The 17,663-nt window shown below is 49.9% G+C and overlaps 1 protein-coding gene across 1 annotated transcript in view; it reads left to right on the top strand.

Annotated features, from left to right (window-relative positions):
- The window catches only part of Cda5 (Chitin deacetylase-like 5), a 371,641-nt gene that overhangs the window by 320,562 nt on the left and 33,416 nt on the right, over window positions 1–17,663 (top strand). The window contains exon 7 of the mRNA XM_065424245.1: window positions 16,848–17,143. Coding sequence (XP_065280317.1) covers window positions 16,848–17,143 — 296 coding nt within the window. The remainder of the gene's footprint in view (window positions 1–16,847; window positions 17,144–17,663) is intronic.

Below are 17,663 nucleotides of genomic sequence, written 5' to 3'. Positions count from 1 at the left end.
AATGGAAAGGTTTTAGCAAGCTCGATGCAAATTATGGCTACTGGTAGACGCCCCTTGCACCAGAGTCCCAGGACTTGACCACATTCATCACACCGTTTGGGAGATTTCAATTTCTGGGATTACCTTTTGGCATTGCAACAGCACCAGAGTTCTTCCGGCGAGAGGTGCTTCGCATTCTTGAGGAACTCCCTGAAATAGCATGCCACTAGTAGGACACCGTCGTTTTTAAGAAAGACCAAGCGGAACGAGGCGCAAGCCTCATGGCAGTGCTCAAGGACGTGGGAATGACTCTAAATCAACGCAAGTGTGAATTCAGCACAAAAAATGGTCAAGTTTCTCGGGCACATCTTGAACGAAGCTGGTATCCCTGCTGACCAGGAGGAAACTGGAGCCAGCAGAAAGACGTCACGCTAGAGAACACAAATGAGCTCAGGTCATTCCTGCGCATGGTAACCAGCTGGCAAAATTTCTCCTGGAACTGGCGAAGAAGACAAAACCGTTACGGGTACTGCTGCTTGACGAAGCACCTTGGGTTTGGCACTATCCTCAATAAGCCTTCCACCGGATCAAGGATGGCCTGCCGACAACACCAGTGTTGCGCTACTACGACCCACAAAGGTCTCTGAGGATATCAGCTGATGCCTCTTCCTATGGCTTCGGGGTGGTTCTTCTCCAAACAAATGACAAGGGCAAGCGACAGCCAGTGGCATATGCTTCCAGGAAAATGACACCGACAAGCAAAAGTATGCTCGGGTGGAGGAGGAAGCACTCGCTACAACGTGGGCATGTGAACATTTCAGGATGTACGTTTTCGGTCTGCAGTTCAGTATAGAAACTGATCACAAGCCCTTGACGTCTTTGTTCTCAACGAAACACATTGATGAGATGACACCGCGACTGCAGCGATTTCGCATGTGTGTGCTTGAGTATGACTTCGCGATTTCACACATACCTGGAAAAGACGTGCACAAAGCTGTTTGTGTTGTCGCGCAAACCGTTGCAATGGTCCGGCAAAACAACAATCTCCTTCGTGAGCGAGAAGCCAAACACTGCGACAGGAGGCCTAAAATGAAACACAGGCCACCGCTATAGCCAGCTACATTTGTCCAGATCAGACATGGGAGCCAACAAGAAACCATCATTGTAGTTTCAAATGCACCGAGATCTTACACTGTGTAACGGCCAAAGGAAGTGTTTGTCGCACAAAAGCACGAGGTGCCAGAAGTTGCACTACCGAACCATGCAGGAAGTGGCGTTGCAAAAGAAGCCAACCACACCAGCCGCAGTGGTCGAGCCATTAGACCACCGCCACGCCTAAACCTATGCGCAAGCTAAGGGCTTGTCCTTTGAAAAGGGTAGGTGTCGTGCCCTGTGAACTCATGGCGTTCTCCAGAGAGGGCGCCACGTACCTGTTGGGATCGCTACTGCTAGGAAGGCGGGGACGGTTACAGGGGTGCACGCGGGGAGAAGAAAAAAAATGGCGCAATGGCACGACCACAAGGAAGAAATTCTCGACGGATTTTCGGGGTCGCCGCCAACCAGCATCACGCGACGGCGGCTGGCGGCATTGACAAGTATGCGCCGCCGGTTCATGTTCGCTCAGCGCCGCAAGACTGAGCAGGCCAGGCTGCAGTGCAGGCGGCAGAAGTAGCGGTAGAAGCAAGAGGCAAACAAAAAATTGGAGGACGCTTAAGCTTCGCCTTTAAGAGTGGGACGCGACAGCGTCCCCGTCGACCCGCCAAGGGGTATAAGACAATGCGCTACGGCACAGCGATCACTTACGATGCGTCCCGCATCGGAGTTAGCGCCCACCTATCACGCGGTGAGCGTCGAGCAACGCAGCGTTCGGCGCGGCAACGAAACGTGCGCCTGAGCGAACGGAACGAACCAAAGAACTCGGTGTCTCGGAGGGGAAACGATCTACGCCAGCCAAACGTCGTGACCGGCACGGGCAGAGAGATAGATAGTAATCTAAAGAAAGGAACGGCGCTTGATTCTGCAACCGGGAGCACGGAGAAGCGTCGTCACGGGAGAGGGAGTCCCGCGACGCGCCTGGCAGCGGTCCCAATGCGCGCGCGGCGCGCCTCCTGTCGGGGCAGCGCCGTACATTGAGAGGAGGGGGTCTTCTGTGTTTGCCGCAAGATGGCTCTGCGTGTGCGGAAAGCGCAGAAGAAATGCAGCGGAAACGCACTTCGCAACTCGTGTAAGTGTGACTTCTGTACGTTACATGTTCATAATTACCGATATACACCGCAGTATAACTTTCCACGGCTCGTTTCGAAGGCAACACCGCATTCACAAGAGGCGCGTTTGCACCCCTTGGAAGCATCGAACTAGTGGCTGAGTTCACACTCCGGAGACCCTGGTTCGATTCCCACCGGGCCAATCTTGGAAGTTGCTTTTTATTTATGAAGCGCCTGCCGTGATTTGTCGCTCACGGCCAACGCCGCAAACGCTGACAGCGACACCGATGCCGACGACACCGGCTTTTCTGCGACATGAGCTCCTTAACGCTATCGCGTTAATATGGCCTCAGAGACGGCGCCATGCGCCATGTTAACAAGCTCGGGTACCATTTACAGACCAAGCTTCGGGCGTCTTCACGGCAAACATGGACGAGGCATTCATTTGAGGGATCGGCAGTCGTTTGTGCGCATGCGGGAGTACGGGCGCGAGAGAGAATATCTGGGGGCTTATGCTCCTTGAATATATGACTCTGCAGGAGGAGGTTTCTTAGCGCGTGTTGTATGCGTTTGTCCCCTAGACATCCCGGCGTTGCGCAGTGCGGTCAAGTTTGTTTACTCTCCGCCGCCGGCTGCCCGCGCGGTCTGGCAGGGCGCGGACACCCCATTTGCTGACCGCTGTGTCTGAAAGGGCAATGTTCTGACTCGTGTTGTATAAATCGCGGGTCGCTTTTTTTCGTCGCGATGATAGCTTGGACTTTTACACGCACTGCTCCAGGAGTGCACATGTAATCTGCAAACGGAGGCCTCAGGGCACCTGAGGTCATACTAAAGCAGGCGACGCAGGATCTCCAGGGCACCCAAGAGGTAGCCGTGATATCAAAGCTGGCAGCAGGGCGGCCCGCGGGTTGAGGGTGCGGGGGCTGACGCGTGCCAGGGGGTGTTCGCGTAAAAATTTGCCTGTCCACGATAGCGGACAGCCGATACACCCCTGGCAAGCGCAGGCGTCGGCGACGTCCTGGCGGCGTCGTTCGGTGTGCCGGAGGTGCCGCCAATACTGCGGAATAATGGCACGTTGTTACAATTAGTAAAAACACGATTGAATAAATATATATATACGTCCAGCCGCCAACTCGTAATGCTAAGTTCCGCGCCCCGCGAATTCTGCAACACCATACAGTCAGAACTTTGCGTCTGAAGGTACGTAAGACAGACTGTCTCGCGCCTGCGGCGCTCGTTCTGGGCCAGTCATCGTCCCCGGCGGCTTTTCAGCCGCTTGCGTTCAACCGCGGTTGCTAAGGCGCTCTGCTCTGCCTCTTATATTTTCAATACAAGCGGCCCAGGCTCTACTACAGTCGCTACTGCCCCCACAGAAAAATCTGTGATGTTATTTACAAGGTGAATTGCCGTAAGGCGCGAGAAAGCTATGATCCGCCACGACTGACTTAGCACGAGCACGGGAGCTGCGAGTCAGTCTGTCCGACACAGCGGTCGCCACATCGGGCGTCAGTGCCCGCTGCTTCGCCTACTTTACGGCGCCGGCAGCCAGCGTCCGAGCGTACTCGACCCCACTCCGCAATGCCGGCACGCCAAGGGACAAAAGCCTACAAGACGCGCTAAGAAGTCTCCTCCGTACTACATAGGCAGAGTCATATATTCAAGGAGCAAAAGCTCCAGATTTTCTCTCTCGCGTCCTCTCACATTTTCTCACTCGCGCCTGCGCACGAACGACTGGCGATCCCTCAAATGAACGTCTTGTCAAACATGGCGCTTGCTCGAAGCGAAGTGCGGACGCGAGGCCTAAGCTACAGCCGCGTCATAAATAGTCCCTTTTTCTCGTTTTTATAATTTTCAGTGCAGTTATGGAGCACCCGTGGAGACAGCTATCGGAGGCAGCAAGCCGGTGCGCCCCTCCAGGCCTCAGCAGTGCGTGCAATCGCCGACAGGAACGCATGGAGGGCAGAAAATGTGTGTTGTGTTTACGAGAGCGCCGGAAGAAATATCTTAAGCCGTTGACTTCGTGATTTTCAATGCCGTGCTTCGCGTATGCTTTGCAAAGGAGAAGTCCATCACAAACACGTGCATTCTGTGAATGACACATGTTCAAGGCGTGGCGCTATGAAAAGTGTCTGAACGGCGCTCTCAGGGTACCCGACTTGTATGTGTTTTATGTGTGCGATTGGTTCGTTGCCACGAACTGGTGAACGCCGGTCCTTTACAACTCTCAGAAGTGATGGCGCGAACTGTAGCGATAAGCTTTAATGGCTCGTTATCAGTTTTGCCTGCTGCGATGCGCCGTGATGACCGCGACGTTCGAGCAGTGTGTTTTCTGTTGGGAAGTGTCTTCGCAAGATACAAATAGTGATATATATATATATATATATATGCGATGAGTCGCAGTGGCCCTAGGAGTAAAAGTGCCCGCTTTGTCCGATATGCGTGTGCTCAGAAATGAATTGCCCAGCGCGCAAGTGTTGCCGACCGCGCTGAAGAAAAGCTTGACATTACTTTGTGGATCCACCCTAGTTCATTCTGTGGTTGATTTCAACCATTTTTACACGAGCCTTCAGTTTTGATGCAAATAAAACTTATTACTAGTACCAGCATAATCTGCCTGGGAAGTGCTTTAGGTTCTATCCCTTCTTGATTTTGACGATAGCCAGTACCGAATAATGTGCCTTAAACTGACTTGTGCCTGCAAAGTATGCCCATTAAGTGTTTTTACAGCACTTTTACAGTAGCTGTAAGCGTATGCTACGGATCATTTGTGGGTTCCGGATAATGAACACTTTAAGTGGCCATCTAGATGATCTTTATTTTGCACAGGGGACAGCTCCACTCATTAACCGAACCGTTTTCAGCTGCACTGCCACATTATGGGAAAAGGCGCCTCGCCTCGGCTCTTGACATTCTTTAGCATGTTCGTGGCCACGGTGCATTAAACCTGAGAACTCAGCTAATATTACAATATACAGGGTGCCTATTGGCTATCATCAGAATGTTCTGAACACAAATTCTGACAAATATGCCAGCATTAGTTGTGTGATTGAAGCCAGCCAATGAAGACTAACTTCTGACAATATTTTCAGTTCACCCTGCCGACAGAATATCTGCCCCTGTTATTATCCCCACTGTTTTGGTCAGTGTGCTGCATTTCTCTCTTGGCATACATTTATTGCCCCGCCAGATAAGATATTGTCAGACAATAAATTCTAGAACCATATACATACGGAGGCTTGTTTGTTTTATTATATTCTGCAAATAATACCCAAGCCCAGCTAAGATTAACATCAGCCTAACTTATGCATGCAGTTGACTTGCAACATGTGAGAAAAAAGTCTGTCCGCAAATAATACGTATTATTCATGTACAACACCTCATACGTACTTATGGCTTGAGTGTATAAGCTATGAAATTCATTTGACGAAAGCAGTAACATGCACATACAATATGTATGTAGACCTTGCGTGCACGTGCATGTGTGTGTTAATAAAACAGCACAACTTCTATCAGGACATGCCGCACCAACTACACCCCATCAAAGATGTTCTATAGAACATTCAGCTGGTCTTATATGAATTTTATCACGTATTGTAGTTATTTCATACCTGTATGTAAAGCAATTTATGGACATTATCCGCCGCATGTGATAATGCATATTTAGACCAAGAACAGTACCTGCGGACAGCTTTTAATTTAGCCTTTGCCATCAGTTGTTACAATAGTCTTATTGATTTTGCCATCTAAGCGACTCACAGTTTTGTGTTTAGTTCACCAGCAGTTATATACTGAACGCAGCTACACTATTTTGTATACTACTGCTGTCATGCATTCTTCAGCCCTACAGGTGGTGTCATGAGTTCTAGGCCACCTGGACTTGGGCCTTTCTATCAAGTGAAATATCCCTCTTCAACAGTCAATATTGCTACGGAACAGCCACCACAGTGACGCTGCGCTGAGGAGGAAGAAGACGACGTGGGCCCACTTGATATAGCCTCGCCATTTTGGCCTTCCGTTAGCTTCCCTGTAAACAAATTGTATATAGTATTGGCTCTAGCTACACGTAACAATAATTTGGTGGAGGTGGATGTTCCCCGTACCCGTCATGGAGCTTCGCAGCGGTCGCAACGGCGACAGTGCAACTTCGGCTCCTGCTGGCGACACTTCATCTACGCAACCGCCTCCGCCTGCAGCCCGACCTACGTCGCCGTTTCCCCCCTCGAGATCCTGGTGTTTTCAACGGATTCGGCAGTCCTGATGTTGACGACTGGCTGCGCTTATGCGAACGTGTCAGCACCAGTCACCGGTTGGATACGACTGTTATGCTTGCGAACGTTCTTGTCTACCTCGACGGAGCTCCACTTGCATGGTTCCAGACTCACGAAGAGAAGATCTCGAGTTGGGATCTCTTCAAAGAGAAGCTCCGCGACCTTTTTGGCAATCCGTTCGGTCGCCAAGTCAATGCCAAGAAAGCCCTTGCCACACGTGTACATACGTCGACCCAGTCCTATCTGTCGTACATTCTCGACGTCTTGGCGCTTTGCGCCAAGGCTGACCCGATCATGTCTGAGGACGATGAGGTTAATCATGTCCTCAAAGGCATTGCTGACGACGCCTTCAATTTACTTGTGCTTACAAACGTCACCAGCATCGATGCGATCCTCAAGGAGTGCCGCCGTCTTGAGCATGCTAAAAGCCGGCAGGTATCCCAGCACATTACGCGACTTCCCAACACAGCTGCTACGTCATCCTGTGACGATCTCTTCCACCAGCCGTGGCGATGTGAGAACTTGACCCACGTCATTCGTCGTGTGGTCGAAGCGGCACAACCGGCGGCCCCTTCATTCTCGTCACCTGATCATTCTCCGGTAACAATCTCCTTGATCCAGGCCGTCGTCCGTCAAGAGTTGTCCAACGTCGGCCTGCAATCCATTCGCCCCATACGCTCGGAAGCTCTTCCTCCCCGCACGTCCTCACCACGCTCTTCTTACTCCTCTTACGGACAGCGCAGCCCCTCCGAATGGCGAACAGTGGACGACAGGCCAATCTGTTTTGATGGCCGACGCTTTGTGAAGGATTTTGTGACTATCGTACGTCCCCTTACCGACCTCTTGAAGAAAAACGCCACATTTTCTTGGGGACCTGACCATGCCGCATCTTTTTCGCAGCTCACTATTCTCCCTACCACGCCTCCAATTCTGGCCCACTTTGACCCGTCTGCTTCAACGGAAGTTCGAACTGATGCCAGTGATCACTGCATAGGAGCAGTGTTAGCACAACGCCAGCATGGACATGACCGCGTTATAGCGTATGCCAGCCGACTTCTATCACCCGCCGAGCGCAATTATTCAATCACAGAGCGCGAGTGTCTCGCTCTTGTGTGGGCTGTGGTGAAATTTCGTCCATACTTCTACGGTCGCCCCTTCTGTGTCATCACTGATCACCACGCGCTCTGCTGGCTATCCTCACTCAAGGACCCCAGGGGACGACTCGCTCGCTGGGCATTACGCCTGCAAGAATATACCTTCTCCGTGGTATATAAGACGGGAGGCTTGCACCAGAATGCCGATAGCTTGTCCCGCTACCCCGTCGACGAACCGGATGATGCGGACGCCATCGCTTGCGTTTTTTTTGTCTCCCAGTCGCTTGAAATCGGCAACGATCAACGCCGCGATCCTTCATTACGAGCCCTCATCGACCATCTGGAGTCAACGCCTGGCGACGCCTCTCCCCGGATATTTCTCCTTAAGAAGGGGACATTATACCGCCGCAATCTCGATCCACACGGCCTTGACCTTCTGCTCGTATTTCCATCACACCTGCGTTCGACTGTCCTCCAACAACTTCACGACGCTCCCTTGGCTGGAAACTTGGGCGTCTCGCGCACATACGACCGTGTACGCCGTCGATTCTTTTGGCCGGGTCTCGCCCGCTCCGTGCGGCGCTACGTTGCCGCTTGTGAGCCCTGTCAGCGCCGGAAGAAGCCCTCCATACCTCCAGCTGGATGTCTTCAGCCGATCGACATCCCACCGGAACCCTTTTTCCGTGTTGCTCTAGACCTTCTTGGACCGTTTCCTCTCTCGGGCTTACGAAATAAATGGGTCGCCATCGCTACTGATTATGCGACGCGGTACGCAATCGCCAGAGCCCTTCCGACAAGTTGTGCTACTGACATCGCTGACTTTCTGCTCTATGACATCATTTTAGTGCATGGTGCTCCGCGCCAATTACTCACCGTGGCTGCAGCTTTCTGTCTGCAGTCGTCGAGGACATCCTCCACTCCAGCTCGACAAAGCACAAGTTCAGCACGTCCTACCACCCAAAGACCAACGGCCTCACGGAGCGCCTCAACCGGACCATCAACAACATGCTTTCAAAGTACGTTGCGACCGACCACCACGACTGGGATCTTCACTTACCATATGTGACGTTCGCGTATAATTCATCGCGTCACGACACCGCCGGCTATTCACCATTCTATGTCCTATATGGTCGAGAACCCACGTTGCCTTTGGACACTTTGTTGCCTTCAGCCACACGTTCAACCACTGAATACGCCCGCGACGCGATCGCACACGCCGACCACGCGCGCCAGCTCGCCCGCACCCGCCTCGAGGCCTCACAGGAGCATCAGAGACGCCTCTATGATTGCCACCATCGCGACGTGCACTTTACTCCGGGTTCTCTGGTGCTTCTCTGGTCACCCATTCGACTTGTGGGCTTTTCAGAAAAGCTGCTGTCGCGCTACACTGGCCCATACCGTGTGGTGTGACAAGTGACCCATGTCACGTATGAAGTCATCCCCGCCGACCTGTCAGCGTCATCGTCAACTGCAAGTGACATCGTTCACGTGGCGAGACTAAAGCGATATTAGACACCTTTCACCGCGGATGTGTAGATTAAGCACCGGAAGGGTGCTTATACAGCCGGGGGTGATGCTACAGAACAACCGTCACAGTGAGGCTGCACTGAGAAGGAAGAAGACAACGTGGGCCCGCTTGATATAACCTCGCCATTTTGGCCACAATAATGATATAATGGACTACCACACAACCGATAGTTCCAAGACCAATTCATGTATGCTGCTGGCCAATCAGACTGGGTGCGGAAACTTTGTCCTGATACATCGCTTCACCTCCACCAATAATCACACAGCTCAACCTGCTACATGTACTTAAGCCGCTGACAGAGGCAGAGGAAGATGTCGCACATTTGCAACCGTCACTCATCACTTGAAATGTGAATGTGAATGTGTGACCCAAACCTTCGCGAGCATATTGGTCACACCCATGCGGCAGCACAAGGGTGGACTAAGCTTGAGAATAGTGTCACCATCTTAAGTGGTCTATCATGATGCTTTTGCCTGCAGGTATGGCGTTTCTATTTATTGGGCTTTCTCTTTTAAGAATTCACAGCTTTCATAACACTTACTGGACTTATGAAGGCACAGTACACATACCACAACCGCAGAAGGTATCTGTACGTGCAAAGAAGGGAAAACTTATGGGTAAGTCAAAACATATAAAGGTAAAAATACGTAGATCAATGTATTTTCGCATTAGTTTCAGTTTCAGTTTCAGTTTGAGTTTATTGAGCGTTTGAAATGTCTTACAGAAGTAACTCTAGGAGGTCCCATAGTCAAAGACTGAGGAGGGACCTCCGCGCGAAGATATACAACGGGCAATACATGCCCATTCAGAACATGCAATAAGTACCATGTGTAAAAAAATGGAGATTTCGGATGCCGCAAACCTGCATGCTTTTTCAATATTGATGTAAAGAAAATTTTCAGCCTGGGCTTTTGTATTGTGCGTGCACCCAGACATACAGCGCTTGAACAAAGTGTACAATGGGGAGCAATGCGGGAAGAAATTATTTTATTTGTGATGTGCAGATTTGAATAGTACAGGTGAATGCATACCCAATTTGCCACAACACATGTTTTCTTGTGAAGCAGGTTTACCTTTGGCACAGGGGCTGAGGAACTCTTGTCTGCACGTTTCTGTCCTCTCTTTCACAGTGTTCATAGGGGTACCATTCATTTGGCTAATCGAGTAGTGGCTAGATAATACAGCACACCAACCTTCGGGCTTTGCGCGGAACACATTGTGCATTAGTTACCAGTAAGTGTTAGTTCATCTCCTTCACGTATAAATGTAATTCGTACCTGTTTCATTATATAGTAAAGACTGTACAGTTATCACGAGTGAGTGAGTATAAATGTCTTGGGGTTTATTTTTCATCCGACTTAAACTACGCACGTTGAATATGTAACACCGAGAACTTGCAATATGCTGAATTTTGTCATAACTTACTGCAACGACAGTGGCTTCCAAAATTAGAGAACTGCTTTACTTTCCTAATGTAAGATTCATATTAGTGTACGCCTGTGTGGTCTGAAACCCGCAAACTAAAATTCATTATAAAATGCTAGAAATCGCACAAACCCGCGCTGCTCGGTTTGTTTCTCATAATTATAACTTCACTTCTAGTGCTACTACAGTTAAAGGGACACTAAAGGTTAATATTAGGTCAACGTGAACTGTTGAAATACCATCCCAGAAACCTAGAAACGCTTGTTTCATGCCAAGAAGAGACTTATTTCAAGGGAAAATGCGTTCTGAAGCTTCCGCGTACCTCTAGCTCAGGTAAAATCACCCGCCCTCCGATCGAGGAGGGGTGAAGTCATGGTCTCATAGTGACGTAGCGCCGTCGGTGAGTTAAACGGCGCCCGCAGATGACACTACTGCTTTTCTGCGGAAAACGCAAACGCGCGGCCAGAAACAGAGCCAAGACAGAGCCGACAGCATCGCGAAAGCGTAACTATGGTGGCTAGCGGAAGGAAAAGCGCGTGACGATCAGCTGGTTCTTTATTTTATGACGCCAACTTCGACGCTCGTTGCAATGGACGACCCTGACAACGACACGCTGGCTCGCGATGCTGGGCGCGACTTCAGCGATTTAAGCACTGAGAACGCGACCTGCTGCTGAGGGCTCGCGCTGTCGGCGTCGTTCCGTACTACTGCGACGGCAACTGCATGTCATGGCTGTACATATTCGCATATGTGTAGCTTTTCCTTCGTGAAAACTAAATGCTGCACTCAGCGCCCCGTCTTCGACCTGCAGTTCTTGCGCTTCGAAGAATGCAGGCAAGACCGACGGAACCGCGCTACGGGAAAGCATTGCCTTGAAAGGCACTCCGCACGACTTCAGTAAGTCGGCGTTGGACTCGTAATCCTCTGGACGAAAGTGCAGCGAACACGCTATGCGATTGTTAGGCTATTTGCCAACGCGCTGTGGCAGAGGTACGGCACTTAACCACTTCAAGCCGAGAGGCTCCCTCGTTGGCACACAGTGATAAGTAACGTTGGATTCGCCGCTGCAACTGCCCTTGGCCATGTTCCGCGGGCCGTTCGCGCATCCCACAACATCACATGGACGTGGCATTCTCGCTGCTTGTTCCGACTGCAAGTTTCGCGAGCCAGCACAACCAGTGCAGCACGACGCGATAACGAAACAACTGAAACTCCGATGTGCGCGCGGCGCAGAGTCGAGCGCGCAAGAGTCGAACGAAACGGAACCTATTGACCACCCATACTATACTGAAGGGTAACGTCAAAATGATATTTCTTCTTAGAATCGAACAGAAATCAACAAGTAGCATTTTCTTCCGTCTTGTAACCTAATGAAATGATCTTTTTAATTGGAGTAGTTGAGTACTAGTGACATAAAATATGAAGAGGAGTGCCTTCGTCATCGGGCTAGTGCCGTTGCCTTCAATCTAAATAAGGTGCCTTACTAGCAATATAAACTATTATTTGCTTTCATATAAATATTCTCATTTAAAAATCTGACGAATATCTGTATAAGGTGAACATTATGCATGCATATTGCTTTTAATTAATTGTACATTGGATTGGATTGGATTGGAAAAACTTTAATAACTCCATACAGAGTAAAAAAAACAGGACCAAGTAAATGCAAGCATATCAGAAAGCTGTACTCGAAGTCGCACACGCGTGCTCAGTGTTTAGTGGTGAATTCAATGGCAGATCCAGATCAAGTTTTTCTGCTCTGTATGGAGTAATTGTACACTCACTGCTTAACCTTCACTTTCTTGCGGCATCAAGTTAACCGCAAATATACAACGTATTTACACACGGTAAGAACTTCCCTCATTGCTGAGCATATCTTTTATTTTTTTTTCTGCTTCAGCTAAGATCTTATTTTGCTTGGAAAGTTTACCAGTAGCAAGCATTCAATTTCTAAAAGGCATGTTTTATGCCGTGTTCGTCTTCAATTATATGTATGTAAAAAAAGAAAAGGCATTTTATGCATCAACGTGTATTAAGCACATTACTGAAATTCACAGAGTAAAAAAACAGGACCAAGTAAATGCAAGCATATCAGAAAGTTGTGCTCGAAGTCGCACACGCGTGCTCAGTGTTTAATGGTGAATTCCAATGGCAGATCCAGATCAAGTTTTTCTGCTCTGTATGGAGCAATCCTATTCCAATGGCAGAATGGGAGCGTGAGCTGTGTGTTCCAATGGCAGATTGGGACCAGCCGCTGATCCCGGATTGCTCCGTCGAGCAAAAATATTTGCTCCGCCGAAATCGGCAGATTTGACCGGAAGTCCTCGTGACGTATTTCCTTCACCCGCCTCTGCTTCGTGTCACGGTCGCCTGTTTCCGGTCGCGGGCAGCTATGGACATGCAAAACGTGCACGCCGCTTCGCGCCGTGCGATTTTGTTCGCGCTCCTAGACAGCTCCGACTCAGACAGTACGATTTCCAAGTCGAGTGATGATTCTTCTGACACGGACAGTGAAATGGGGTGGTGGGTTGCGCTTCCAAGCGCCTGTTCCTCTCTCTATTCTAGCGCCCTCTCACTTGATGTTCCTGTACTAAGAGCCCCCGCGGGAGCGCACGCATTCCCTTCGCAGATATGGTGTGAGCAGATGAGAGTGATCTCAGTCGGAGCGAAGCGCTCCGTTCGTGATCCGGCCGAGCGCTCGCGATCTACCATTGGAATTCAACATGAGAGGAGTGACTTGTCACTCTGCGCAGCTGTATTTTGGGACAGTTGTGCGGTTTCTCGCAAGCTGTCACTAGCACAACTAGAAACTGTGCCATCGCGCCGAACGCAACTGAGTGTAGATACGGATATTTGGGGATTCTAGGACGAATCACTTTTGCATCACGTAGAACACGGCGCCCTGGATGATGCGATAGGTTTTGCTCAAGCAGCCAGTGCAGCGCGCTCTCAAAGCAATCGTCCTAGAATGCATCAGACGTTGCGATAGCACGTGATCACTATACATTTTTTAAAAGGTAGCGCATGTTTTTGCGACACGTTCCACCCTGGTAGGCACGCAGGTGAACGCGGTCGGAATGGACGGGCGGATTGAGCATGCCTCGGCCATAAAAGCCGATTGTAGGTTTGGTGGCAGAAAAGTAGGGAGACTACCGCCAAATTACGGAGACGTACAGAAACAGAGTTCCCTGTAGCGGTTCAGAAAGTTTGATGCTGGGAATGCGTGTTTTTTTTTGTCACCCTCCTCTTCTCTGTCCCTCGAGAAATCGCAGCTGCACCAGTAGGAAAAAAAAGCGATCCGTGCCAGCACTGGCCGACAGGAGGATGCCGCGGAGTGCAAACACGCCGGCATGGCTGCTTCTGGGGATGCTACGTCACTGCAGCTACCTGTATTAGTGCAGACAACAAGCAAAATACTGCACATATTGGTGGTAAAACTAAAGACAATTTTATAGACGTTTTAAGGTTACACGAAATCTTTATGAAGTAAGATCAAGTGTTCCCATAGCGCAATATTTTGCAAATCTGCCTGGCTGAATTTGGGGCCTTCGAGAAAGAAGGAACTGGCCACATTGCGCCACGCTTGAAATGCGTTGAAGCCGAGAGTATCTTGTGGTTGTGAGCAGTCAATAAACCTCGTTGAGCGTAGGCCGGCGCCAATGCCGAATGCCCGTTTAAAATTGGTTCCTTGTGATTGGGCCTTAAGAGAAAACGAATTGTTCGTTCACATGCTCGAAACCCAACCTGTCTCGATGTTTTTACAAACCCCTGACAACGCGACAGAAATAAGGCTCTCAGATGTAATTTCAGTGCGCCAAGAAATAAACAGGGGATAAAACAAAAACGCCATACTAAAAAGCTGTCATCCCGTTCGCATTTCCGCGTGGTGCAGTCTGCTACTGTACGTCGGACAAGGGGGCGCCACCATCGATGGGCGAGAACACGTGATTAGAAATGAGCGCGAAGTGTGGGTGGAGATGGCACTGCTTCAATCATTGAGGATCTTTAATTCGAACTACTGCCACTTATAGCTCCGATTACCTGTTGATTTGTAACAGTAAGAAATTGAAAGCTGAGCTAAAAAAAATGGCTGTGGCTTAGGTAAGGTTAAGCCCAGGATGCGAAGCATACTAGCCTTTATTTTAGTTGTTGAACCACTGTTTAGCCTGGTGAACTGCTGTTGCTTGGCTATATTTGGTTCGGCTAGACGAAGAAACAACTCATGCATTACTTCTTCGCCTTCAAGAGTGGAACGCGACAGCGTTCCCGTCGACCCGCCAAGGGGTGTAAGACAATGGGCTACAGGGCAGCGACTACGCGCCCCGCATTGGACGCGGTGAGCGTCGAGCAAAGCAGCGTTCGGCGCGGCAACGAAATGTGCGCCTGAGCAAGAGACGCACGCCTTAGAAACAGCGCGTTTCTAAGGCAACACCGCATTCACTAGAGGCGCTTTTGTACCGCTTTGAAGCGTTGTACTCGTGGCTCAGTGGTAGCGTCTCCGTCCCACACTCCGGAGACCCTGGTTCGATTCCCACCCAGCCCGTCTTGCAAGAGTTGAGCCAAAGCCACTTCTCCTCTGTCGTGACGTCACGGTGTCACGTGATTTCATGGTCACCGCCGCGCCTGAGGAGCTGGGTTGAGCCCTCGTAATATGCTTCGCATAAAAAAGGAAAATATGTCTAAGTAAAATAGGAAGGTGGTTCCGTATCACACAATAAAAATGAATACGTAGAAGCACGGCACAAGCGGCACCGATACTAGCTACGACATTTACGCATGAAGTATTGTCAAATTTCCTGTTAAGGCCAGAAAACAGAAAATTCAGTGCCTGCGGAAATTCAAGTGGCTTAGTGACTGCAGTAGCAGCTTGAGGAGCGAACTTCCGCCAAGGCTTATAGTTTCGCGCGGTAATGTTGCGATAGCCAGTATCTTGTGTTTTAAAACACAGGATACATTCTTTCATGTATCGGAATAACAAATACTGACGCGGGCCTTGCCAGAGGTATCGTGATACAGATACAAGATTCCTAAAGAGCATCTAAGATAGTATATAATATACATGGAAACCATAAAATTCAAACAGCGCTAGACGACAGGACCAGAAAGAGGAGGATACAAACACCTCCTCCTCTTTCTCCTCTCCTCCTCTTTCTGGTCCTGTCGTCTAGCGCTGTTTGAATTTTATTGTTACCATGGAACGCCAACTCGGCCAATCCGCTGCCCCTCTAATACACATGTATCTTCGACACTGCCCAGTACTGGATTAAGCATATTAACACGAAGGCGAAGCACTGAAAGCGATAGCGAGGTTTAGAGTCGCTCTGTAGAGTTCTCGGAGCACTGACGTTATGATAAATTATATAACATTTTAGCGGAAGCAGACAATGAGATAAGGGAGACGTAGCCACCGCGAAGTGCAACATGGTGCCTGCGACTGTCTGCTTGCGCTAAAACGTTACTCATGTTCGCATGCCAACACACAGCCGTGCTGCAGTTATGAGGAACGTTGCTGGCGTCCCACCTTGGTCGTGCACGAGGTGATACCGTAGAAAAAGTGGCAGTTGTGGGCACCCACAGAAAGGATTACTGCAGATTTATTTTGGCGTTTGTTATCCGTTACGCTAAGACCAGCCTATGGAATTCAGTGCATTGCGCACAGAACAGAAACGCTAATGTGCTCTAGGAGAGTGTTGCTAAGGCATCATTTGGGAACTTTGGGTGTTTCGTGCCTACAGCGCCGTTCCCGAATAGTGCCGGTGTGGGCGCCCAAGGCGCTCGTGCCAGGAGCGGAAGCCGGAAGGGTGTCCTGGCCAGGGCCGCCCACTAAGCTTCGTCGCTGTTGTCTCTGCGGACATTGCACACGCGTGGGCCGCAACTGCGTATACCGCGATACTGCCTCACAGCACGATGGCAGCCGAAGTGCGTCTCGGTTGTCAGTAGAATTCATCGAGCGTCTGTCTGTCGCAATGACATGTTTCGGTTTACTTACTTATTCACTATACCTCCAGGGTCAGAGGCGGTTGGAAGACTTATTTTGGCAGAACGGTCGCGTCCTGGTATCTCGTAACCTGTGTTTTAACAGCTTGGCTCTTGTAAGGTGTGACACCTTGTATGCGACACACAGGACGTCATTCTGTCGCGAAAGCCGAGTGCGCGGCAGAATCTCAGGCGAGCGTTGCTGCTGTTTCTCGGAGCACAATTTTTCATTCAATTTGCTGCTTTCGCTGGCATCACTCATTCCCATCCACACATACGCTCTTCTATGAGTTGATCAAAGCATTGTTGTACATCCGTTCGCAAACCGTGCCTTGCAGGCATAAATGCAGCGCTTGCGCTTTGCGAAACGCAGGTGGGCATGGTGATGTGGATTGACCTTCGCGGTGGTCGCTGCTCCATGGGCGACGCATGCTCGAACCCGGCAGACGATGAGGGAGTTTATAAGATGCTGTTGAAGAACTTCAACCGCCACTACAAGAGTAACCGGGCACCCTTCAACCTCTTCTATCACTCGGCCTGGTTCAATACGCAGCACCACAAGAAGGGATTCTTGCGCTTCCTCGACCACATACTGTCCAAGGGCGATGTCTGGCTCCTCACCAACTGGCAGCTCATCCAGTGGATCCGCAACCCGACGCCCAACAGCAGGTGCGTTGACTACCTTTATTTTGAGGACAAGTTGACCTCAGACGCGCTTGGCGTATTGGAGACTTGGGTATCTTGTAATTACTTCTAGAAAGAAACGGTTCGTAAGGTTAGTTGTAGTTTTTGTATGAGCATGAAAATGGTAACAAATATTACCTCGTCGCTTAAAAACACTCAACTACGCGAGATATGACAACTAGAGATATAATAAAAATTGGAAGACCATTGAAGCTCCAGTTGAGGTCGACGAACGACAATGTCTACCTGAATGAGTTGGGAGTTAAAAAAGAGAGCACTCACTGCGCACCGCACTGAATCTCGTCACCCGCCTCAGGCGAGTATGAGTGTCGGGCTCTAGTGTTCTTTTTTTTTTGAGTGCACTATCTTCGGGATTGGCTTACATTTTAGAGTGCACAGTTTTCGGGATCGGCCCACATTGGGCGTATGATGATGTGGTAAATAATTTTAACTGAACTTCCCCGGTTTTACCTGCCAACACTTCGATGCCTTAATGAGTAACGCA

The sequence above is a fragment of the Dermacentor albipictus genome, chromosome 7 (genome assembly GCF_038994185.2).
Source record: "Dermacentor albipictus isolate Rhodes 1998 colony chromosome 7, USDA_Dalb.pri_finalv2, whole genome shotgun sequence".
Taxonomy (NCBI): domain Eukaryota; kingdom Metazoa; phylum Arthropoda; class Arachnida; order Ixodida; family Ixodidae; genus Dermacentor; species Dermacentor albipictus.
This window is presented reverse-complemented; position numbering and strand designations above follow the sequence as displayed.